Here is a 26,924-nt window from a genome sequence, read left to right as displayed (position 1 = left end):
TTATTAACTTGTATTCGCTCATCTTATGGGGATTTGTAATGGGATATTCCGTTGTTTTTTCCTTTTTTATTGGATTTTCTGCTTGAAATAAATTTGTTTTGCTTATTGGCCGTTGTTATTTTTTTTTCCATGCCTTAGCTTGTCTCTAGAATAATACAACTTGGACTAGAATACTACTATATATCCTAGTAGAGGAAAGCAGCATTTCTTTTATATAATGGGTCGCAGTCTTTTTCTGTGCTGGTACAACCTTCATAAAGATGAACTAGTTAATTCTGTAAATAATATTTTGATAATAGGATTTGATAGATGCATCAGTGATACCTATGCAAAAAAAGTGATTTTTCGTATTGTTCAAGTAGGAGGGTTATAACTTTCTCGTATGGAGTTTTGGACACTGAAAATTTCAGTGGTGTAGTTTTCATTTTGATCTGACACCATTTTCAAGGGATTTTGTCTATTTTTCGAAATTCGTTTTTATTTGTTTTTTGCAATAAACTTTTACCATTAAAATTAATCGAAATAATAGTTTAGACCATTAAAATTACCATTCAAATTACAATTTTACCATTAAAATTAATCGAAATAATAGTTTAGACCTTAGATCCGCCTGTGCCTCCTGAGGCACCCAGGGCATCAAGGAGGAGCCGCCAATCTTCCTTCATGTTTGCTGCTGCAGTGATGTCCTCCCATTCCGGTAGAACAGCGGTGTGCAGGTTTCGTAGATCTCTTTGGTTGGTCCGGTGCAGTGTGTTTCTGGGTCTTTCCCAGCTGCGAGTTCCTGATGGTTGCCAGTGTAAAGCGGCTTTTGGATCCATATGTAGGACGTGGCCCAAATATATCCACCTTCTGACTCCACCTTGATGATGTCGGTTATTAGAGGCTGTTGGGTCATTTCACGGACGGACTGGTTTGTCACCTTTTGTGACCAGTGGATGTTCAATATTCTACGAAGACATGTTTCTGCTGCGTAGAGTAGTATTGGCATAACATTGCTGTTGAAAAGGCGTAGCTTTAGGTGTAGAGAAAATCTCTGAGATCTCCTAACTTGACGTAGTTTGTTGAAGGCGCCATTTGCCTGTCCTATTCTGATGAGTATCTCTTTCACTATATAGCCGGTGTTCTCAATGATACTTCCCAGATGTTTGAACTGGACAACTTGCTTAACATTTTGGTCGCCATATTTAATGGACAGAGGAGAGTCACTAGTCACCATGCATTTGGTTTTCTCATCATTCATGCGTAAGCCAAGATGGTTTGCCTTTACCGTGATCTCGTCAATTAATTCTTTAAGCTGCTTTTTGCTTGAATCAAGCACTGTTAATTCGTCTGCTAAGTCAATATCATTGACCTGGACTTCAGGGCTTAATCTGATGCCTTTTGTCCCGTTGTTCCACAGGATGTAATCAACCATTATTACAAAAAGTAATGGTGATAGAATACATTCCTGTTTTACTCTTGACAAATTTAATTTAGCAGCCTAAAGGGCTGTCAAAACTTTTTTCAGATTGGCTCAAAACTTAATCCTTTAATCCCTGGGGTAAGGAAACCCCAATCCAGAAGGAAAAATCGAAACAACTTTGATTCTTCTTAAAATGGAATACGAAAAGAGAAAAATCTTATTTCCTTCGGCTCGCATGGAAGTTGGCTGTAAAAACTTAGCAGGGCCGTGTTAGATTAGAAATTAAAAGTGTTATTTCACAGTTTATGATCGAAAGTGATTAGAGGGCAACCAGTCTCTCTCCTCTGCCTTTTTTTCTGTTACTTGGCCCCAGCATAACGCATATGAAACTGGATCAAACTTTAAAGTAGTCATTTTGTTCAGAAACACCAAAAGGTCGAATATGTATGCCTGTGGGGTTGACATCACGCCCTAAGACCAAGGGACAATGAGCCTTAGGATAATCATGTAAAATATCTGCTGTTAACACGATAGGTTTCAGTAGAAAAGGCTGACATAAATATAGTCTTGGCTGTCTAATCAGCTAATCAGCTTGTTATAGTCTGAAAACGACACTCGTACCCGAGTAAGTCAAAAGACGCTATCCAAAATATCTTGGAGATAGCTTGGAAGCTTATAACTTTCAGATAGAGTTGGGGGAAGAATGGTCAAATGAATCTAACATTTTTACTTGGTGGAGGGGAGAAAAGGTAAATCAAGTGACACTATGTGTATCAGGCTGTCAAAATAGCAATATCTCTGCAAATAGGCCCAATATTGTTTTTCCCTGATTGACCTGAAACTTTCTAAGTAAATAGACTGGACCAAGGACACCTTAACGAGAACAATACGCTTTGGAATTAAAATGTGGTTATATTAATTCTTAGGCCTAAAATTAAAAATCGTTATGCTTATCTGCTTAAATATTAAGGGGGGAAAATCTTATTGCATTGATTTGTGAAATCCTTTTTTCAGACAAAAAAAAAAAAACAGATAAATCTTAGAAAAATGACCTTGGCATGTATTTTTTCAAACAGACGAACTTGACTTACTTACTTGACTTATGTCCCGGACGTCCTCAAGGTTCACGTTGGGGCCATAGTCTTCACACGTTCCTAGATCAGTTTCCTATACAAATACCGGTGGTCAGCTTGTCTAGGAAGACATAAGAGGTCACTTCCGAAGTTTTCACGCCATCTCTTCCTAGGTCTTTCAGGTAGGCGGCTACCATGGACCCTTCCTTGGAAGGCAACTTTTGGCAGGCGCAAGTTCTCCATTTGCTGTATGTGGCCCATCCACCTAAGTTGCTGCAGGCACACGTTTTGGAGAATATTAGTTTCCCGCTTCAGCTGCTTCTGAAGGTCGTCGTTCGAGACTCTGTCTTAGCATGTGATTCCGGTAATGCGTCAGAGGCATTTTGTCTCGAAGCCGAAATTCTACGTTCATCTTCGACCTTCAGTGTTCACTCTTCGCAGGCGTACATGGCAACAGGTATGATTAGAGAGTCGAAAAGTCGAAGTTTCAGTTGCATAGATAGGTGTTTCTTTTTAAAGTAGGGGAGTAGCCTATTGAAGCTTGCATTTCCTAGGGCAAGTCTTCGTTTTATGTCGTCGGAGCAGTTGCTGTTTGAAGATATTAGGTACACGAACTAGGTACACGAACTTGGTAACCGATCCGACTTCTTCACCACTTACTACGACATGAGCAGGGGATGGGTTTGGGTCTTTTGTGGTGCGCATGGCTTTGGTTTTCTTTGGGCTTATGAACATACCAAAGCTATTTGCGGCTGTTTCAAGTTCGGAGGCTTGGGCTTGTATTTTTGTACCGTTAACGGTCACTCCTACATTGTTCTCAAGCAGGGACAGTATGGCATGTAAAAAGAGCCTGAAAAGTTGCGGTGAAAGCATGCAACCTTGTAGCACGCCCGAATTTGTAGCGAACTCTTCTGTTTGGCCTTCTGGGGTCTGAAAACAGCTACGGTAATTGTCATACTAATTTTTTACTATATTGACTATATTTTCAGGAACGCCATAGTGGGCTAGTATATGCCAAAGTCCATTTCACCATACTAGATCGAAGGCCTGCTTAAAATCCATGAATAGTTGGAGGATTTCTTTGCCAGACTCAAGGTACCTTTATGTGAGATGCCTCACTACAAAGATCTGGTCGGTGGTAGACCTTCCAGGGCAAAGCCAGCCTGATAGTCGCTGATTATATGGCGCTGATTGTATGGTCTGTTATGGCTCTGATTTGGTTTAGAAGGATCCTTGTTATGAAATTAGCTGGATGACTTGTAAGGTTTAAGGGCTGGTAATTCTCACAGTCGTGTTAGGGCCTTTCTTGTGGAGCGGTACAATGACTGCCTTAGCCCAAGCTTTTGGCAAATGGTAGGTCCTTAGGGAATTAATGAAGTAGGCCCTTTAGCAGAGGAGACCCTACTTTAAGCATCTCTGTAGGGATACCATCAGGACCTGGGGTTTTATTTATCTTGAGACTGTGAATGGCCTCTTTTACTTAACTTATTAAAGGTGGGGGGCTAGGGTCGCATTCAAATTTGGGGAATCCTGATAGCACAGTAGGGTTTCAGGTAAGAAGCGGATTGAGTTTCTCTTCTAAGTGGCTTTTCGGTCTGTCTTTAATAGCCTCGCTGTCACTGAGGTGCTTACCGCCCTTGTCCAGGACGCTAGCAGCGATGGTGGACTTTTTCGTGGAGAGTTCTTTGACTGTTTTGTACATTCTGTGGCTGTTTCCTGATTTGAAATCCTTTTCACAGGACTAGCACTTCTCCCGTATGTAATCTCTGAGGGTTGTACTAATCTTTTTGTTTACAGTCCGCTGTATCCGCTTATACATGTCCCTACTTTCTCGGTCCTGCTTGTTGCAAACCTGTCGCTTTTTGTCACAAATATATAGAATATCATCTGTGGTACAAGGCGTCTCTGTTTTAGGTTTGTGGCCTAAGATTTCGTTAGCTGTATCTATGAATGTTGGGTTCAGTTTCTCAAGTAGGGCATCTAAGATGTCAGGGGTTATGGTCGACAGGAGTGACTCAAGTACAGGACCAAGACTTCCTTCTAGTGACTGCAGGAAAGATGTGCGTGTAGTGGGTTCTTTGAGTTTATCGGTGCGAAATATTTGGATCTTCTTTTTTCTTTACAGGAAGGGTTTTGAATCGGAGTTTTGCCAATGTTCTCATTACAATGACATGCTCCGAATCGAAATCTCCTCCAGGCAAGGCGGCGGTAGTTGTGACAGATGACTTCCACCGTTTTGAGATGAGGACTTAATCGATCAGATTTGTCGTCGTTCCATCTGGGGATATCCAAGTTGCTTTTCTTCTCTTTCTATGTTTGAACATTGAGTTCATAACAAAGACATCATTATCCCTGCAGAACTCAAGTGGACGCTCCCCACTTGCGTTTCACCTCCAAAGACCAAATCTGCCTATGACATCACTGTCAGGTTGTCTAGCTTCTCTGGCGATAGCATTGAAGTCACCCTTTACTACGAGGAGATCTTTCTTTGGGACTTCATCAGTTAGAGACTGAAGTTGTTGATAGAAGGTGTCAACTTCTTCATCAGGTCTTGAGGAGTCGGGGGCGTACACTTAGATGACGGTGATGTTTTGTACTTTCTCTCACAGCCCAATCATCATAAGGCGCTCTGAGACAAACTTTGTGGCTATGAGTACGCGCTTTGCTTTGCGTGTCAGGAGAAAGCCAACGCCTTGTCGGTGTTTGCCATCAGATCTACCAGAGTACGAAAGCATGATCTCACCGCATCGTTGTTTTCCTGAACCAGGTGAGTGAGTTTCCGAGAGGCTAATAACGTCCTATCTGTACCTCTCGAGCTCTTTTACAATTAGATCTAGTTTCCCAGTCTTTGCCAAAGTTCGCACATTCAAAGTATCCAGGTAGAATGGGGCTTTCAGGGTCAAGATAGGGCTTTCTCCTGGTAAAGTGCTATCATCCTCTATGGGATTCGTTATCATCTGCCGAGTTCGCATATCTTCGCCTGAAGTCATCAGATTGTCGGCTCCCCCGAAAGCGGTTACATTATCATTATCATTGCTATTATATCTTGCCTTCCGTCGGTTACCCCAGAAGCGGTAGCACGGTTTCGTCTCTTTGTTTGCAACTGATCCATTTAATTTAAAAGAAGAGGGTTTCATAGCTATTATAGGGCTGCGTCAAGCCACTCCTCTCTGTCCTTTGTAGGTGGCTGATTTCCTCCATTTTGAGAGTACTCCGCCTTCACAGCTTTCTGCTCGCTGACTATTTACCTATAGCTGGCACTAGGATTTGACTCTGTCGGGACGTGTCCACACGCCGGTGGGTCCAGCACAGAACCATAAAAGGGGCCTTAGTTCCTCCTTAACTGTGTTTGGCCCCACAGTTAGGGATCCCAGTTATGTTTAAGGACCCCCAGGAACTGGGTCCCCCTTGTTCCGCGCCTTTTTATTGGTTATTCGAAGGAATCCCTCATATCTAGAGGACTTTCCCCTCTCGGCCACCTGGGAACAAACCTGAGCTGCCTGGGGGTGGCACTCACTGAGAAGGTAACTCAGTGTACTCAGGATATTTTTATATAAAGTTATTTTTCCAAAAATACATTGTTTTGATGTGTTTATAAACAAAGGTGTCTATAGGCTGGGAGTCAAAATTGCTTTAACCCTAAAAAATATTTAAGCACAAACTTCTATAGTAAAACTATTACTAAAAATTGTTTGCACAAACTAGAGATTATTGAGGAACGAATATTCAAGTTTTGTCCAATATTTAATTTGCACCCCATATTTTTATTATATTAAACCAAATATTTAATTACATGATAATACTTCAGCCAAAACAAAATAAAGAAACCTTGTAAATATATTTTTTTTAATTGACAATAAAACTATGCAAATTGAATAGAAATTAATTTAAAGAAATTTTTTTCTGAAAAATAGGTTTTTCGAAGAAAATCAAAGATTCATATTAAAACCTAAGACAATAAAAATAAAGTCATAATATAATTCAAACTTAAAATAACTAAAATTGCTACCAATGAAACAATGACACCCAAAAGGAAAAGAAATTAAGTCGAAAAAGCATATCAATTATAAAAATAACGGATACTGCTGTCGACGAACAAATGAATCCTTAAAAGAACAAGAAACAAACTGAATATTCAATTCAAATTTAAATGAACAGAAATTACTAATAAAAAGAGTATGGCTACCACCCCCTTATCTTTTACCCAAATGACACTCAAGCCATTCACTGGGTTTGAGAGGGAGTGGGGTGGTATCACCACTTATATTTAGAAACATTTGTTAGCCTTGTGATATTGATTTTAAATATTGTTGTTAATGATATGACAAATAAAAAATCACTCAAAATACAAATTTTAAGTAAAGACAGTGTTCTGGCCTTCCTGAAATATCGGAAGGGTAACTACATCCCGGGAAGTTATGATGTTGGTAGACTCCAGGATAAGAATTTGAGACACACTTTCCAGGAACAGTTGAATACTAAACTTGAGAGTTAAAGATAGGAATGGGGTCGCAATTAGCGATAAGGAAAAAACTAAAGAGAGATGGGCTGAACATGTTGATAATTTGCTTAACCGCGATAGAGTTGAAGGAAGAGATATAGAGGAAAATGAAAAAGTTTGTGATACATTGGATGTGAAGGAAGATTTGTTTTATGAGGAGGAATTAGCGACAGTACTAAAAGGACTAAAAAATAATAAGGCTCCAGTTGCTGATAGGGTTGTAAATGATTTTCTTAAATATGGTCGCTCTGAGGTTAGAAATAAGTTACTGAAGATTATGAATATGATTTTTGAAAAAGGGGAAGTACCTAACGATTTTAGGAAAACCTTAATAATAAGGCTCCAGGTGCTGATAGGGTGGTAAATGAGCTTCTTAATAAGAAAGGTGATAAAAGTGAGTGTGGTAATTATCGAGGGATCTGTCTGGTTTCTGTAGGTAGTAAATTACTTAGTAATATGATACTTTTTAGACTGAGAGATGCTGCAGACAAAGTTAGGAGAGAAGAATATTGTGGTCTTAGGAAAGTTAGAGGATGTGTCGACCAAATTTTCACTCTTAGGTTAATAATTGAGAAGTGCCTGAATTTTCAAACACCTTTGGTCCTCAGTTTTATAGATTATGAGCAAGCGTTCTATTCTGTTGATACATTAAACCAGACAAATACATTAAAGTTATTAGTGCTATGTACGAGAATAACGCTGCTGTGGTTAAAATAGGAAATGAGGTTACCAGCTGGTTTTGTATTAAATCAGGGGTTAAGCAGGGTTGTGTTCTATCCCCTTCTTTATGAATTATTTTGATGGACTTTGTCTTAAGGAGAACAGGAAAGGCAATGGGAGAGCACGAAATCAAATGGAGAGGAAAAAGTATCCTGGAATTAGATTATTCTAATGATACAAGCATCCTAGACGAAAGTGTGAGTAAAATGAATAAACTTTTAGAGGTTTTGCGAGTTCAGGGTGCTAGAATAGGTTTGAAAATTAATGTTAAGAAGACTAAGTCACTAAGGCCAGGAATAAGTGAAGATGAAAAGGTGAAGTTGGGTAATGAAAAGATTGATCAGGTGGACAGCTTCACTTACCTTGGTAGTATTAATAGTAAAGATGGTGGGAGCAGTGAAGATGTCAAAAGTAGAATAGCCAAGGTTCAGGGTGTTTTTTCACAGTTAAAAAACTATGGAAGAATAGGAAGATAAGTCTGCAAACAAAGATTAGAATATCTTTCACACAACACAGCAGCAACATTTAAAGAAATTTAAACTAAATTTCTTGTGAATTATTATCTCAATTAATCAGTAGTTGTACTAAACAAATCGTGCTCAAAACCTCTTCAGGGCCATACTGTGGTGTTTTTTTTATCCTGAAACTTTCCCCATAGTAGAGTGCAAAGGGTTTGTTATCACTGTGTTACCCATTCTTGTTTTAGTTTTTTTTTTTAGTTTAAAGCTTTTTCCAATAGGCAATGCTATGAAGCCCTCTAAAAAAAAGACCCCCCAGATTCCACCCCAAATACCAGTGAAACTGATACCTAAATTTACTGGTCAAGCTCACTATCACAAAGTTCACATGATAGCTCCAATACTGAGAATAGGACAATGATCAGTGTAGGGGCTAATGTCACTATAAATGATGATAATGGATTTAAAGAGGTCCTTTCTAGAAGCTCTAAAAAAAGAAAAAATTCTCCCCAATCAAAAACATTATCCCCCCTTCCCACCCCAAATCCTCCATCCCAAAACTAAGGAATTAACTATGAAAATTCTGTAATTACCCCGTTTGAAATAAAAAAGATTACTGCAATAAGGGTTGCAATTTTAAACTGATAAAATCAATGTTTTCTATTAATGTTCACTGTGGAAGATCCCTTGTAATAGCTGTCCAAGATCAAAAATCAGCAGACACAATAATTAATCTAATATCCCTTCCGAATACTCCAATTAATGCATCTAAATGAAACCCAAAAGAATCCCCAACAAAAATAGTAGTTTATAATGTTCCCCCAGAAATACCCATTCAGGAGTTAAGAGAAGGGCTCTCAGATGGGGCTGGCAACACAATCCCAGTTGAAGATGTTATCCAACTTGATAAATACAGTTTAAATGGCCAAAAAACAAATTGATGTGTCTCATTTACACTGAAGGAAACAATCAACATCCCAGAAGAGTTATCCCTATTTGGGCAAATCAAACTGCAAAGGGGATGCAAATCAAAGGCCCCGGAGTGCCTGAAATGTTCCAAGCTCGGTAAAAAAATAAATAAATGAACTAAAATTGCTCGAGCGTGTATTCATTGTGAAGCACTCCATCCCAAAGAATTGACACCTGGCAACTACACTCAGCCTACATGTATCAATTGCAAAGGCCCACATGAATCTACCAATAAATAACTATGCCCTGCATATAAGAAAAGAGCACTAACACTTCAAAAAGCAACAGAGAAGGCCATTCCATACCCATTTGTAACAATGGAAGCGAATGCTGCCCAACAATACCACATAAAGTCCGTAATGAAACCAATCAAAACCCCCAAGTCAATCGCCCCCAATGCATCAAGTACACCGTATAAAACACCATCCTCTAAGCCCCCTAGCTAACATCCCTATCAGAAGGAATCACCAAGTCAACAAGCCTCCTTGCCCGGTGAGATGAGGTCAGCCTTGCCCCTCCTCTCAAGAAGAAACAAACCAGAAAAACTACCAGGAATTAATCCCTTAACTGACAAACAGGATGCACAACCAAACATGCAATCCCCAAATATATGCTTATTCATTCTAAACTGTACTGCAGTTCAGGCCATGAACATACATCAACTACAGAAAACAAAAATCATCGCAGAATTGGCAAAAATCTACATCCCTGATGATATGTTCATTCAAGCAAAAAAAGATCTTGCTTTACTTTTAACAAAGCTGAACATTGGTACACAGTCATATGAAAAATAAATCAACAGCACAACACATATCAATACTCCAATGGAACGTAAGATCACTCACAGAAAATAAGTTAAATGAACTAATATCTTTTATGAATAATAATTCCATTAATATTGCTTGCCTCCAGGAAACTCATTTAACCGAAAATTAACAAACTAAATCTCTGGGATATACTATCCTGAGAAAGGATAAATCATCAGAGAGAAAAGGAGGTGGAGTAGCTTTAATAGTTAAAAATAATATAAAATTCTGTGGCATCAACTTTCCAGATTTTGCTAATGATGTTGATGCAATTGGTATCAGTGTTTGGCTGAATAATACAAAAACCTACATAATAAGCTTTTATAACCCTAATGGCCAAACTACAGATGCCATGGATTTCTTTAATTATATAAATAATTCTAATATGTTAAAAAATATCATTATTTGCGGAGATTTCAATGCCCACGGCCTTTTGTGGGGGAATAAACCAGCAAATAAAGCTGGTAAATTGATTGAGAATATGACTTCAAATAATATTGAATTAGCTGTTGCTACCCCTCCAAACCTGAATACATATTTCAACCCCAAAAATGGTAGATTTTCTACAATTGACCTACAAATTGTGTCTTTAAATATTTTGAATAAAATTTGTATAAATAAAATTGATAGTCTATGTACTGACCACTTTGCTATAGTTTGCTCCCTAAATGAACCTGCTGAAACCCGATCACACACCTCAAAATATATCAACACTAATGCAAATTGGTCTATGTCCCAAAATAAGCTAAATGATGAAATTACAAGTTTCACCCAAAATTCATGCATCTCAAACACAACAGTTGACACACATGTGGAAGTCTTGGCATCTTCACAAATAAATAAAGTTAATCAAGCTATCCCCAAGACAACATCCAAAACAACGTTCCCTAGACATAGTCCTGAAGCATAGTGTACAAATGAGTGCCAAAAAAATGGAACACAAAGAAGGAAGCTAGGAGAACATTTATAAAAAAACCAACACCATCTACATATTTAAAAAAATTACAAGAAGAATCTAATTTAAAAAGGACTATAATAGATGCTAAATATAAATACTGGAATAATTTTGCAAAAAATCTCTCCAGAGAGACACATGAGCCAATTATACATAAAGTCATAAGCCACATCTGTGGGAAAAAGACTTCCCCCTACCCACGCCTGTATGAGCTTATACATAATAATACCCATTATCACAATGATAATGAAAAAGCTAAGCTATTTGCAACTCTATTTGTTAATAAGCTAACATCAAATAATCGAAGCAAAATATCCCAACTTCCTGTGAACCCAAGTTACCAACCACGCTCAGGATCCGAGTATACAACTAGTCCATTTTCAATCCAGGAAATGGATAATGTAATACATCATATTAGGACAAAAACTAGCAGCAGTTGTGACAATATACACCCTACATGGATAAACAACCTCACCCCTTCATACAAACAGGAACTGCTAAACTGTTATAATCACGCTTGGGCATCTTCTATGTTCCCCAATATTGGAAATGTTCGTCCCTCCTACCAATCCTAAAGAAAAATAAACCCAAAGATAATCCTGAGTCCTATAGGCCCATAATGATTACTCCTGTGATGGGGAAAATAATGGAGAAAATGATCTATTACAGACTCCTCTGGTTTGTTGAAAAAAATTATATGATCCCTCACACTCTAACTGGATTCAGGAAACACCACTCCTCAACAGATTCTTTCATTTTGCTAACAAATACAATAAATGAATCATTCTCAAAAAATAATGTCCTAGTTGCAGCTTTCCTAGATTTTGAAGGGGCATATGACAATGTGAACCACCAAACCCTTTTAAACAAACTTGCAAACCTTGGACTATCGCCCAACCTAGTATCTTTCATAAAATCTTTCATAGAAGTGCGAAGTTTCATTGTTTGTATTGGTTCAGCCTCTTTACTCCAAAAGACAATAACCAAAGGCCTACCTCAGGGAGCAGTACTCAGTTGCCTCATTTTTGCCCTATATCTCTGGGACATGAACCTCCCCCAACCGAATCTATAATATGCTGATGATCTGCTAATAGGGTCATCTGGAAAAATCTTTGAGATAGTACAGTCAAATCTGCAAAATTCACTTTTCCAATTTGAAAAATTCTCTCAACATTCAGATTTACCCATTGCACCTACCAAGTCAAAAATAATCTAATTTCACCGAAAGCGGAACCATGTTAATGCAAAACTAACTCTAAATGGAACAACTATTCCAGAAGACAATCATATTAATTACCTAGGTCTCATGCTTGACCAAAAACTTAATTTCCACCTCCACATCACATACACAATAAAAAAATGCAATAGAAAAACAAATATACTAAAAAGACTTCTTTCCACACCCTGGGGCTGTAAGGAGAAAACCTTACTCCATTTTTACAAATCAAACAGTTCGTGGTAACGAACTGTAGGTAAGGAGCGACCCGGCTCAATGGTAACCAAAACTCTAAAAAACGGAATTTTGATACCAATAGATACATCAAAAGAATCATATTTTAATTCTGATTTCAAATATATAAGTTTCATCAAGTTTAATCTTACCTATCAAAAGTAACGCGCCTGAGAAAATTTGGCTGATTTTCGAAAAAAGGGGTAAAGACCCCCTAAATATTATAGAACCTTAATGAAAATCACACCATCATATTCAGTGTATCAGAGAACCCTACTGTAGAATTTTCAAGCTCCTATCTACAAAAATGTGGAATTTTGCATTTTTTGCCAGAAGAAAGATCACGGGTGCGTGTTTATGTTTATTTTTTTTCCCAGGGGTGATCGTATCGACCCAGTGGTCCTAAAATATCGTGGGAGGGCTGATTGGAATGGAAATTAAAAGTTCTAGTACATTTTTTTCCAGAAGAAAGATCACGGATGCGTGTTTATTTGTTTTTTTCTTTTTTTTTTTTTTTCTTTTTTTTTCCAGGGGTGATCGTATCGACCCAGTGGTGCTAGAATATCGTGCGAGGGCTCATTGGAACGGAAATTAAAAGTTCTAGTGCCCTTTTTAAGTGACCAAAAAAATGGAGGGCAACTAGGCCCCCTCCCATGCTCATTTTTTTCCCAAAGTCACCCGATCAAAATTTTGAGATTGCCATTTTGTTCAGCATGGTCGAAAATATTATAACTATGTCTTTTAGGATGACTTAACCCCTTGAATCCCCCAGGAGGAGGGCTGAAAGTTATTAACTTTACCCAATGTTATTGGTTATTGGGACCCGGCTCAATGGTAACCGAAACTCTAGAAAACGGTTATTTTGATACAAATAGATACATCAAAAGAATTGGAGGTTAATGCCGATTTCAAATATATAAGTTTCATCAAGTTTAATCCTACCCATCAAAAGTTACGCGCCTGAGGAAACTTGGCTGATTTTCGAAAAAAGGGGGAAAGACCCTCTAAGAAATATAAAGCCTTAATGAAAATCACACCATCATATTCCGCGTATCAGAGAACCCAACTGTAGAGGTTTCAAGCTCCTATCTACAAAACTGTGGAACTTTGCATTTTATGCCAGAAGAAAGATCCCGGGTGCATGTTTATGTTGTTTTTTTCCTCAGGGATAATCGTATCAACCCAGTGGTCCTAAAATATCGTGAGAAGGTTTGTTGGACCTAAAGTTAAAATTTTTAGTCTTCCTTTTAAGTGACCAAAAAAAAAATTGAGGGCACCTAGGTCCCCTCCAACGTTAATTGTTTTCCCAAAGTCATCTGATCAAAATTTGGAGACAATCATATTGTTCAACATGTTCGAAAATATTATAAGTATGTCTTTTAGGATGACTTAATCCCCCGAAGTTCCAGGGAGGAGGGCTGAAAGTTATGAACTTTACACAATGTTAACATATAGTATTGGTTATTGGGAAGTATACAGTACAGACGTTTTCAGGGGATATTTTTCCTGGTAGTGAGAGGGGGGGCAGGGACGTACGCAGGGAGGGGGGCCTCAGGGCCCTCTAACCCCCCCCCCCCCCGAAATCTCACAATTTTTTCATTTTCCCATAATTTTCCGATTTTTCTCACAGAATAATGGGTTTGAAGGATTTGCCCCCCCCCCCCCCGAAAAAAATTGCCCCCTCCCCGAGACAAATTCCTGCGTACGTGCCTGGGGTCAGGGGTTATGTAGGAGGATCTTTCCATGAAGGAAGTTTTCATGGGGGAAGGGACATTGCTATGAAGGGGACGCCGGACTTCCCAGCATTATTTAAAAAAAGATCAGAAATTAAATATAAAAAAAAAAGTTTTTCAACTGCAACAGCAGCAACATCAAAACATTAAACAAACAGAAAATATTACATATATGATTGGGTTCACCCCCTAGTCAATACCTCACTCTTTAAGCCAGATATTTTTTAGTACTTTCATAAGAGCTATTTATTATAATTAACGGCCTCTGGGATTAAGCGGTCATTTTTAAAGAATTGGATCAAAATTCGAACTTTCGCTTAAAGAGCAAGGTATTGACTAGGGGGCGAACCCCCTAATATACGTATTAAAAATATATGAATATAGAAGTTCGTTACGTAAGTTAATTCGTAAGTTACGCATATTTATTACTAATAAAAACGTTCGTAAATAAAATGAAACAAGTTTAGAGAAAGCCATTTAACCAAATAAAAGTAAATTAATATGAAAACTTTGTTTTAATTATTTATGTACTGTTAACCAAGATCAAAACCTGCATTTATTCAAAAACGTTCAAAAATTAAATAAAAAAAACTAGTTTTTTTAACTGAAAGTAAGGAGCGACATTAAAACTTTAAACGAACAGAAATTATTCCGTATACGAAAGGGGCTTTCCCCCCTTCAACGCCTCGCTCTTTACGCTAAAGTTTTTATTGTTTTAAAAATTAAAGTTGTGAGACAGAGTCAAACTTTAGCGTAAAGAGCGAGGCGTTGAGTAGGGGACAGCTCCTTTCGTATGCGGAATAATTTCTGTTCGTTTTAAGTTTTAATGTCGCTCCTTACTTTCAGTTAAAAAAACTAGTTTTTTTTATTTAATCACATATAAGACCCCGTATTGACTAAGGGATTATCATTTATGGGGCATATGCAAAGACCCAGGTGCAAAAAATTGGAACAGCACAAAACGACATAAAACATCTCATATTTGGAATTAGGAAACCCATAAAGACCAAGATCCTACTTATAGAGTGTTGAATTACAACACGAAGAAAGATACGTAGCTTTCTTTTGATAAAACATCTTACAAAAACTTAATCAAATAGCTCACACACCCTAAATAATTAGTTACGAAATCCAGTCATGTATAGAGTCATTGCAGATGAGTATGCCAATATTCAGAAGAAGTACCCTGTACCAGCAAAGTCTATTGCACCTACTTTCCCCCAATCCCCTCCATGGAATTGGTCAATTCCCATAATAAATACTGATTTCTCAAAGTGGAATAAAGATATAACCCCCATTGCTTTTGTCCATAAAAAATTTGCCGAACTTAATACAATTACTTATAAAAACAGCTTCCAAATATTTGTTGATGGGTCAAAAATGAATGAGAAGGTAGCAAGTGGTGTTTTTCTTCCTCATCTGAAAATTACAATGGGAAAGAAATTATATAACAATGTATCTATAATGTTTGCTGAGTTAAATGCCATGATCATGGCATTAGAACACCTTAAGGAAAACCAACATATGATTGCAAGTTCAAATATTATTATAGTATATTCCGACTCTTTATCAAGTCTTGAGCTGCTGGCCTCAGCTCCTCAGTATAAGTTGGACATTGACACTTATCATTGTCTCAGTATTATAGATAAAGTTGCTTCAAGTGGCATAAGAACTTATTTTCAGTATATTCCTAGCCACTCTGGCATAAGTGGTAATCACCAGGTTGATGAAATAGAAAAAATGCTATAAATATTGATCAGCCAAGTGGCAGACCAATCCCGAGTAGAAATATTTACCGTTGGAGGCTATCAGAGATTAATTTTAATAAAAATAATCCTATCCTTTCCCTCTTTCCCAATAAGTGTTTTTATAAAATTTACCATAGAATTTATTCTGGCGCAAATGGACTAAATTTTCTTGCATTCTCATATAAGTTTTCTAATTCAAGTGGTTCAATTCCCCTGTCCCCTTTTTGCAGGCATTGTAATATGAATAATGAAACAATTGACCATTGCCTATTTGAATGTTATATGCTGACGTCTGCACAACATACCTTGCTTAGTAAAGTGTTAAAATGCTTCAAACACCACAAAATCTCATTATCAGCCAAGAGCCTAGCCAACTATACCTGCACACAGAGCATAGAAATAAACATCTACCTTCTCATAATTGAACTCCTAGAGTCAAAAGATTTACTGAAAGATATCTGAAAATATCCAATAAATATGAGGCAATCAAGCCAGTAGCCCTGTAGCCCACAGAGCAAAGCAAAAGGAATAGTACTACTGAAAAGCCCGCCTGTTGTTAAATAGAAGAAGACGAAGAATATTAGAAGCTACAGTGATGACAGTGGTCAAATATGGCTCTGAAGCATGGGCGCTCCGAAAAGTGGATGAAGATTTGTTAGATGTTTTCCAGAGAAATCGCTAAAGGATTGTTCTTGGTACCCGATTGACTGACCGTATTTCAAACAATAGGCTATACGAAAATTGTGGTTCAATACCGCCCTCTTGGGCTATAATTAAAGAAAGGTTGAGGTGGCTAGGGCACGTTGTGTGGATGAAGGAAGACAGATTGCCGAAGATTGTTCTTTTCCGCCAACTGTCTAGGGATAAACGGAAAACAGGTCGTCCTCGTTTGGGATGGGAGGACGTCATAAAGAAAGATTTAAAGGAAATGGGAACTTCATGGGCGGGTGTGAAAAGGGATGCTTTTAATAGATTGGGATGGAGGAGGAGCGTGCGTAGCTGTGTTCGCCTCAGGCGGCTTGGTGCTGCAGTGAGTTTCTAGTAGTAGTAGTAGTAGTAGTAGTATTTTATTTACTAAGCAAAAATGCAAATAGCGAGGTAAAACGTATGTAAAAAAGAAAAGAAAAGCACAAATTGTGAAAAATATATCCTTTCAAAACAATGGAGGAAGCTTACTTTTTTAATATCCGAAAGCCTACTTAGTACAGCAGCCGGCGGCTTACGGCGGCTTACTTACCACGGCAGTCGGCGGCACGGCGGCTTAAGAATAACATCAGTTATTCCAAATTTTGACAGTATCTTCCCATTGCGGTACCATGGAGGGAGAAAAAGAATAAATTTACAATATCGGAAATACTGAAGACGCAAAAAGGAAATATCCTTCTTATTTAACTGAGGATATAACCTGGAAAGATAAAGAATCGAATGATCACAAAACGCAGAAAATAATTTGCAAAATACCTTTCGATTATATTTACCTCTGTTGGCAAAAATTAACAAATAACCAACCTGAATTTTCATCTTTGAGGCGGAAATCAGCCGAGAACGTAAAGAACGTAAGTTCTTAGTAACATTGATACCCAACCACCTAAAAGACTCCACAGAGTGGACAGAAATCGTTTTCCATACCAGGGGGTATTACAAGTGAGGGAGACAAAGAGTCGAAAGTAAGGTACTCGCACATGGCAACATTTTCCGAGGCAATGCTATAGCGTTGCCTATAGCAAAGGCCATACTGCTCTTATTATTAATTAAAAAAAACTTTTCCCATAAAATAGATTTCTTAAAAAAAATTAAAGAACTCCATTAAACCAAAAACGAACAAAAATAGAATCAACTAATATACCAAGCATAAAACTACCACAAATCAGTATCAATAAATCATATCACGTACCTTAGTCAATTAACCAGTTTGATTAATATAGCTAATTTAGCTTAATGAAAAAATCTGAAAATGCCTTCTTATATACGGTTGAAATATTCGTTGGATTTTTGTTGTCTCTCTTCACTTTCATTTAATCGCCATATACTTCTTAGAGGTGATCGTTTATGTTATATTATCTGATTATTTGACTCAGAACGAGCACAAATTAATGTGAGTAGGGTTCAAAACCCCTATGCTTTCTAAAAGCTAGAATATAGTTTTTACTCTATTGAAAAACATTCAAATGAATGGGCATTGTCATTTTAATTTACATATGCTGATATTTATTCTTAATTATATATCAGCTGATATAGTAATTAATTTTTGATTTCTTAAAGTTATAAAAGTGAAAACATTTAAAAGATTTTTTTCAGTGAAGTCCTATTTATATTCTGGCTTTTAGAAAGCATGGGGGTTTTGAACCCTAGTCATATTATTTCTGCTCGTTTAGATTTTGACTCTGTTATTTATTGTAGTTTCTGTTTGTTTAGGTTTCATTCATTTATTGACACTGATCTGCGGTAGTTATATGCTTGGAAGATTATTTGATTCTATTTTTGTTAATTTTTGTTTAATTGAGTTCTTTACTTTTTTTGAAATTCTTATTTTGCGGAAAAAGGTTTTTTAATTAATTTTTGTTCGTTTCATATTGACACAGTCTTTTTCAGGAAAAAAGAAAATAATGGTTTGAATCTATACAGTTTTCCTTTAAGAATTTATAGTTTGGCCTGCAGTTTATGTGCTGGAGATACCTTTTCAGCAATTTTTAACAGCATAAACACTTTTGAAAATCATGACACAAATAGTAGTGTTTAATTTAGTTATATACATCCTCTAGTTGACCTGATAAATAAAAGTTAATACTTACTTACTTACTTACTACTTACTTACTTATGTCCCATCCGTCCTTGAAGGTCGTATTGGGGCCTCTTCTTTAACCAGTTCATTGATGTGCCTCCTGTAGGTGCTTCTGTTGTCGGCCAGGCGGTAGAGTTGTGGCAGGTTGTAAGGTGAGAAGTTTTCTTTCCAACTCTTCGGAGGGCGAACTCTGGGTCGAGAACCGTGTACTCGTCCATCGAAGGCTATCTTCGGGAGACGAGTGCTAGCCATGCGTTGGGTATGTACAAGCCATTTGAGTAGTTGTAGTTTTATTTTGTCCAGTATTATAAATTTGACTTTCAGATTATGGAGAAGCTTGGAGTTGGAGATTCTGTCATGGATGGTGATACCAGCGATGCGTCGTAGGGATTTGGTTTAAAACGCAGCTAGGTGGCGTTCATCGTCTGTTTTAAGCGTCCAGGATTCACAGGCATAGATGGCGATCGGAATAATGAGGGAGTAGAAGAGTCTCGTTTTGAGAGTTGTTGTTAAGTTCTTAGTCCTCCAGATGGGCCTCAGAGCTTTAAAACTGGAGTTTGCAAGTGTCAGGCGTCTCTTGATGTCTTTGAGTTGGTTGTTATCATAAGTAAGTAAGCTCCCAAGGTAGGCGAAGCCTTCCACCCACTCAATGGTACCTTCACCAAGCTGAAGGCTGAGATTTACATGTGAATCGAATTTGCGTGAACAGCGCATGGCTTTCGTTTTTGAGGTGTTGATTGCCATCCCGAAGAGGTTGGTGGACGAGTGAACGCTGTTAGCCTGAGATTGTAGATCTTGAAGGGACTCGGCTATTAGGACTATGTCATCAGCATATGCCAGTTTGTTTATCACCACTCCTCCGACAAGGGCGCCAGGCGGGTTATCTGTGAGTGAAAGGGCTACAGTTAGGAAGAGATTGAACAGCTCCGGTGATATTAGGCAACCTTGAAGTACTCCAGTAGAGGTTTTGAAGCTCTTGGTAAGTTCTTCTCGAGTTATGACGCGGCTACTGAACTTCTTATACATGTCTTTGATCAGCGAGATCAGGTTGGATGGGATGCCAAAGTGAAGAAGGATGTGCCATAGACCTTCTCTCCATATCCAATCAAAAGCTTGTTTAAAGTCTTTGAAAAGGTGGTAGATGCTGCGGCCAAGTTCGCTATACTTTTCCATGATCTGCCGAACAGTGAATATCTGATCAATTGTTGATCTATTAGGTCGGAAGCCGGCTTGGTATTCCGGAATGACCATTGAGGAAATGGCTGGTATACGCCCGATCATGACTCTTGTGAGGATTTTTCCTGCGTGGCTGGTAAGATTTATTGGGCGGTAGTTGTCGCAGACAGCTTTAGAGCCTTTCTTATGCAGGGGGATTATCGTGGCTTAGCACCAGGGTGAGGGGAAGTGACATTTTTCCCAAGCAGCTGTGGCAATTTTGTAGTAAATTTCAAGGAGTGGTTTGCAGTTTACTTTCAGTAGTTCCGGCTGGAGTCCATCGGGGCCAACAGCTTTGTTTGGTCTCAAGTCTCTGATAGCTGCTTCTATTTTAGATTGAAGAGGGGGAAGACTTGGATCTGTAGAGGTTATAGAGACAGTGTTGAGAATTGTAGTGTCTGGGTCGATGTCTAGATTCAGTTTTTTTTTAAAATGGTTTTTCCATCGTGAGCGGATTCCGTCTGTGGATTGTATTTGGTTTCCATGTTCGTCGAGAAGGGAGAACGCTTTGATGTCCTTCTTTTTGGCCAATTCCCGCACTCTTCTATACATGTAGTGGGGGTCTCCTTTCTTGAAGGCCGATTCACATTGATCATACGTTTCTTTAATAAAAGCACGATGAGCACGTCTGATGGATTTCTCAACAGCTCGTTTGAGTTGCTTGTATCGGTCCCTACTTTCTTTATCATGCTTGTTCGTGAGTTGGCGCTTTTCGTCGTAGAGTGAAGTGATCTCGTCTGTTATCCAAGGATTCTGAATGTTATTTTTGGGTACCCAGTGTGGAATGAGCAACATCACATATGATTTTTGTGCTGCTAGTCACCAGGTTGTCAATATCTTCCTTAGACAGGATAGGTGGAGATCTCGACGTGAGCTCCGAATTTTTTTCGGATAGAATGGTGATATATGTCATACATGTGTGTTCGTCTTTCAGTAGATCTACTCGAAACTTGGGGGTTTTCTGAGATAACTTTCATGCTGTTTTAAGTCTTGTTTTGAACCTAGACATGGCAAGCGAGTGGTCGCTGTCAAAGTCGCCACCAGCTAGCGTGACTGTGTTTAGGACAGACGTTTTCCAACGTCTAGATACGAGGATGTAGTCTACATGTACATGTGTCTGTAGTCTTACGGCGAGGTCTGTGCTTGAACAGTGTGTTTGTAATGACTAAATCGCTGTCTCTGCAGAATTCGATAAGGCGTTCTCCTCTTCTGTTCATTTTTCCATGTCCAAATTTGCCCATTACATCTTCGTGTCCTGTGTGGTTGTTTCCGACGATGGCGTTGAAGTCACCAATGACAAAGATTATGTCCTTTTTAGGGAAACATTCAACCAGACTTTGAAGCTGGAGATAGAATTTTTAAGACTCTTCGTCGTCTCTGCTGGAATCCGGAGCGTATACTTGGATAATTGTGAGATTGGTGGGTGAACCTTTTAGGCGGATCACGATGATCCGTTCCGTGAGGGGGGTTACGGATATTAATGATTTTCTGGCTTTATTAGACAGTAAGAAACCTAAACCTTGTCGATATTTCTTATCATTACGTCCTGAAAGTAGAAGGGTAAAATCTCCATGTTTCTCTTCACCAGTGACTGGAAGATGGGTTTCAGCGAGACCGATAGCGTCCAAGCTGTACCGTGTTATCTCTCTTAGAACTAGGTCTATTTTTTCTTGTTTAGCGAGGGTTCTAGTGTTGAGGGTACCTATTGAAATAGTTATTTTTGGAGAAAAAATAGCCTCCAGGGTTGGAATTGTCAACGTAGATATATTCGGGCGATTCACGGTTGTCGAGTCGTCGGCTGCCCCGGACGCGGTATCTCTTAACGCATTATCGTCGGTTACCCCAGACGCGGTAGCACTGGGTCTCATATTTGATCTCTTATTCGTATTCATATTCATCATTAAAATTAAAGAAGGGGCTTCTTGGCTGGCTTCGGGACAGCGGTAAGCCACTCCTCTCTGTCCCTAGCAGGGGCCGACTGTATCTATTACCGATAGTGCGCCCTTTTGGTGTCCTGCAACACCAGCAATTTAACCCATTGCTGGGGAAAGATTTGTGACTGACGGACGTATCCATACGCCGGTGGGCCCTGCCCAGTGCACATTAGAGGGGTCATCCTCCTCCTCCGTCTGAATTTAAGGCCCCCAGACGAGGGTGCTCCAGCAATGTTTCAAGACCCCCCGAGACTGGGTCCTCCCTTGGTCAGCGCCTCACTACCCACGAGGTACCCTACATATCTGCAGGGCGTTCCCCTATCCGCCACCTGGGGACGCACTGAGTGGCCTGGGGCAGGCCCCACTGAGAACTCTGAAGTTCTCAGTAGTTCTCAGAACTACTCAGGAAAAGTTAATACTATTCCAAAAAAATTATATCTATGCTCTTTCACATCCTGAAGACACTGACACTTTTGATTTAGTAAAATTTTAAGACCAAAAGTAGTAGTAGAAGTAGGCCCGAAATTTTTAACTTGATACCTTCAGTCGCTCTTGATATATTGCTGAGATGTCTTATTGGCAACCAGCACACAAACAGTGTCTTTTGATTTAATTCTAAAGCAACATTTAGTTTTTAAGCAAAATCGGCAAATTACATAACTTTCGGGGGTTGACCTACCCAATAACCCTAGAGATATAGTTACTAGACCATTCAGCTATGCTGTACAAATAGCTGTCTCAAAATTTTGGTTGGAGTTGTCTGGAAAAAAATGAGCTAAAGAGGAGGGCTGATTGCCCTCCTATCATTCTTGACTCTTAAGAGGGCACTAGAACTTTTAATTTTCAATTAAATTAGCTCCTTTAAGTCAATGATATTACTAGCTATCTTAGAACATCGCTGCCTATGTCTTTATATGCCCTATAGTGCTTACATGCCCTTTTAATACCTCCATGCACATAGGTTTTTTGTTTAATTAAAGCTCCTTCAAAACGTTCTTTAAAAGTTTCAAATTAATGCCATTAGTCTTGTTAGTTACAGTAACCGTAGAAGCAGCATTAAATGAATACACACAGTGTCATCTGGCTAGCTCAAATTCCACAGCCTATGAAGGTATGAAGGTGAGATTTTCAGAAAATATTTCTGTTGTACGGATGACAACCTGCCATCCATATGCAGCCTGTCGAAAGGGCATATCAGCAATATCTTGGGAACAGTTTCGTGTGTGAAATTAAAACTTAAAACGTTTGTAGAGGGGGATGTTGAAATAACCAAAAGACAATATTTACATCATAATACTATTACTTCTACTCCTACAACTGCTGCTACTATTACTATTACTGCAACTACTACTTCTGCTACTAAAACTAAGACTGCTACTATTAACTGTACTCCTACTGCTACTACTAAATTTACTGGTGCTACTACTACAACTAAAAAACCTAAGGGTATTAAGGCGAAAATTCTGGGCAATATTGTAACTGTATTGAACTAAATCGAAACACACTATGCCCATATAGGTTGTCAAGAGGATGTATCAGCAAGGCTTCCGGACCGGTTGATGGTATGAAGTTAAAAATTCCATCGTTTGTTGAAGGGGATGTTGAAAAAAGGTGCTATTAGCATACTGCTTTAAATGCTACTACTGCTACTACAACTTTTTCTACGCATAGTTACTTAACCTTTCAACAATGCGGAAGAAATTGATGTCTCAAAACTTAGTTTGGATATTTGTTATAGGAAAAGATGGGCGTGGGGAGGTTTCTCTCAAATCACTTTGAATCTTAAAAAGGGCGCTATAACTTCCAATTTTAAATCAAATGACACCGACCTGAATTTAATACGACCACCTATTCTATAAAAACCTTATGTGGAACCAGGGCATAACTTAATGCCCTTGCTCCAGAGCTCTGGGGGATTGTGCCAACCCTGGAAGAATTTTGTATGTTCTTTGGAAAAATTATCTCAAAATATCTATTTGATACATCTCTGGAGAACACGGCGTGTTTGTTTGTGTATGTGGGGGGGGGGGGGGGGTAGCTGCACTCTGATCACTTAGACTCTTAAAAAGGGAACTAAAGCTTATGATTACCAATCTAATGAGTCTCCTCCAAAGCATATACGACCACCCATTTTATAAGAACCTAATATGCCCCACGGGCATAACTTACAATCTAGTCCCTGAGAGCTGTGGGGGGGATTGTCTTCCTCAAAGATATAATTTCCGAAACCTTCAACTACGATGAATGAAATTTTATCTCCAAATTTTGATTGGAGGTGTTAAGGCAAATGATGAGCGTGGAGGGGGGGGGGCTGTTTGCTCTCAAATCACGTTGACTCTCAAAAAGGGCAGTATAACTTATAATTTCAAATCAAATAAGCTCTGTCTGATATTTATACGCCCGCACATTCCATAAAAACCTTATATGCTCTCTAAAACAACCTACAACTCTATCCCCAGGGCGCTGGGGGGTTGTGTTGTCCCTAAAGGCATTATTGTATGTTCTTTGTACTATTGAAAAAAAACACTATCTCACAATTTCAATCAGATGCGTTTGGTGAAAGGTTTGATTGTAGGGGAGGAAGGGGCTAAATGCCCTCCATCACTTTTGACACTTAAAAAGGAACTAGAACTTCTAATTTTCAACCAAATGAGTTTCTTCTAAACTTAAACAATCATACCTTCCATAAAAACCTTAAATATTCCCTGGGCATAACTTACAACCCTAGCCCCGAATCTCTGGGGTCTGTTTCTATCCCAAAAAGGCTTGTTGTATGAAATTTAGACTATTTTGAATAGAATGGCTGTCTCAAAATTTCTATTAGATACATTTCAGGACAATACAACGTGTGTGTGTGTGTGGGGTGGGGGTAATATAGCTGCCCTCCGATCACTTCGACACTTAAAAAGTGCACTAGAGCGTGTGATTATCAATCCAATTAATCCCCTCCAAAGTTTTTATGACAACGCTTTCTATAAAAACCCTATATGCCCCCAGGGCATAACTTACAATCTTTGTCCTGAGGGCTGGGGGGATTTATTATCTTCTAAGTCATAATTTCCGGACCTTTCAAATACTTCGAACAAAATGGCTGTCTCAAAATTTCGATTCGAAGTGTTTGGGGAAATGATGGGTGTGGAGGGGGGGTCATTTGCCTTCTCATCACTTGTGACTAATAAAAAAGCCACGAGTCCTCTCAATTTGCAATCGAAATAGCCCTTTTTGAAGCTTCCACGACAGCATTTTCTATAAAACCTTATATGCCCCAAAGGCATAACTTACAACCCTTGTACAAAGGGCGATGTGGGGGGGGGGGTTATCCTCAAGACATAATTTCAGAACTTTCCACTACGTTGAACAAAATGGTCATATCAAAATGTTAATTGGAAGTGTTTGGGGAAATGCTGGACGTGGGAGGGGGTGGGGTGATTCTCCCTCTGATTACTTTTGACTGTTAAAAAGGGAAATAGCCCTCTCAATTTCCAATCGAATGAGTCCTTTTTGAAGTTTTTACGAGAACGCTTTCTATAAGAACCTTATATGCCCCAAGGGCGTAACTCAAAACCTTAGCCCTGAGGGCTGTGGGGGGTGGTGTCATCCTCACAGACATAATTTTCGGACTTTTTAACTACGTTGAACAAAATGGCTATCTCAAAGTTTTGATTGGATGTGTTTAGGGAACTGGTTGGCGTGAGAGGGGGATAGTTGCCCTCCAATCACTTTCGACTATTAAAAAGGACAGTAGCCCATCTAATTTCTAATCGAATGAGCCCTTTTTGAAGTTTCTATGACAATGCTTTCTGTAAAAAAAAAATATATGCCTCTAGGGCATAACTTATAACCCTTGCCCTGACGGCTGTGGGGGAAGGGAGGAGCTTGCCATCCTTAAAGACCCGATTCCCAGAACTTTCAACTACGTTGAAAAAAATGGCTATCTCCAAATTTTGATTGAATATGTTTGGGGAAAAGGTGGGCGTGAGAAGGGGGGTTAGTTGCCCTTCAATCACTTTCTACTATTGAAAAGGGTACAAGCCCTTCCAATTCCTAATCGAATGAGCCCTTTTCGAAGTTTCTACAACAGCTCGTTCGATAAGAAGTGCCCTAGTCTAAAACCAAAAAATAAAAAAATGAATTATACATTGTGCCAACATCGTTCTTTACTTAGGCAGCGCTATAGCGGCGCCTATGATTTTTTCCCATAAGCACTTCATATGGAAGGGGTCACCGTATAAGCTTCAAAGGGAGCTCATTCGATTTTAAATCGAGAGTTCTAGTGCCCTTTTTAAGAGTCAAAAGTAATCGGAGGGAAACTAACCCCCACCCATGCCCTTTTTCCTCCATACACGTCCGATGAAATTTTGAGGTAGCCATTTTATTCAAAATAGTTTAAAAAGCATATAACAAAAATTTTGGGGTTGACACAACCCCCAGGGCCCAGGAGCACGCAGTGTAAGTTATGCCCTGGGGCAAAATATGGTTCTTAAAGAAGGGATCCTTGAATAAACTTTAGAGAGGGCTCATTTGGTTGCAAATAAAAATTTCTAGTTCACTTTTTCAGAGTCAAAAGAGTTCGGAGGGCAAATAGCCCCACTCCTATTCTCTTTTTACCCAAACACATCAGATAAAAGTTTTGAGATAGCCATTTTGTTAAAAATTGTTCAAAGGTCAGATAACGAAACTCCGATGTCGACAAAACCACCTAGGGCCCGGGGGCATGCGTTATAAGTTATGCCCTGGGGGCACATAAGGTTCTTATGGAAGGGATGCTCGTATAAAATTCAGAGAGGACTCATTTAATTGGAAAATGAAAGTTCTAGTTCACTCTTTAAGAGTCAAAAGTGATAGGGGGTGGAAGCTAGCCCCCCTCCCACCCTCACACCCTTTTTCCCCAAATACGTCCAAGAAAATTTTGAGGTAGCCATTGTTGGAGTGGTAAGGTACGGGTGTCACCACTTATTGGTGCAAAAATGCTGCGACGCCCCTTACTGGAGGGAAAAGCCCCCGGCAGCACTAAATATTATAATGAGATGCCCGCGCCTACCACACCGGCTCTGTAAATGTTAGGGTTGATGATACCCAATTTACAGTATACCCTGTCCCAGGGTATGATAACGTGATCGAGCGGTCAAATGGCCACTTTAAGGACAAGAGTGTACCCGACCCGGGTCATCAGTAAAA

General features: G+C 39.0%; 2 protein-coding genes across 2 annotated transcripts in view; one reads left to right on the top strand and one right to left on the bottom strand.

Annotated features, from left to right (window-relative positions):
• Positions 1-26,924, top strand: part of LOC148939157 (uncharacterized) — a 459,905-nt gene that overhangs the window by 387,083 nt on the left and 45,898 nt on the right. The window lies entirely within an intron of this gene.
• Positions 662-1,414, bottom strand: LOC148939160 (uncharacterized). Its single transcript, XM_089107247.1, has one exon. The coding sequence runs from the start codon at positions 1,412-1,414 to the stop codon at positions 662-664; it is 753 nt and encodes a 250-aa protein (XP_088963373.1).

The sequence above is a fragment of the Artemia sp. Qi Xiang Cuo genome, chromosome 21 (genome assembly GCF_049724085.1).
Source record: "Artemia sp. Qi Xiang Cuo chromosome 21, ASM4972408v1, whole genome shotgun sequence".
In the NCBI taxonomy this organism is placed as follows: Eukaryota; Metazoa; Arthropoda; class Branchiopoda; order Anostraca; family Artemiidae; genus Artemia; species Artemia sp. Qi Xiang Cuo.
Note: the sequence above shows the minus strand (reverse complement) of the source record. Positions and strands in the feature narration are given on the sequence as shown.

Coding starts and splice junctions, on each gene's coding strand:
- LOC148939160 (XM_089107247.1), bottom strand. CDS start 1,414: ATGGTTGATTACATCCTGTGGAACAACGGGACAAAAGGCATCAGATTA.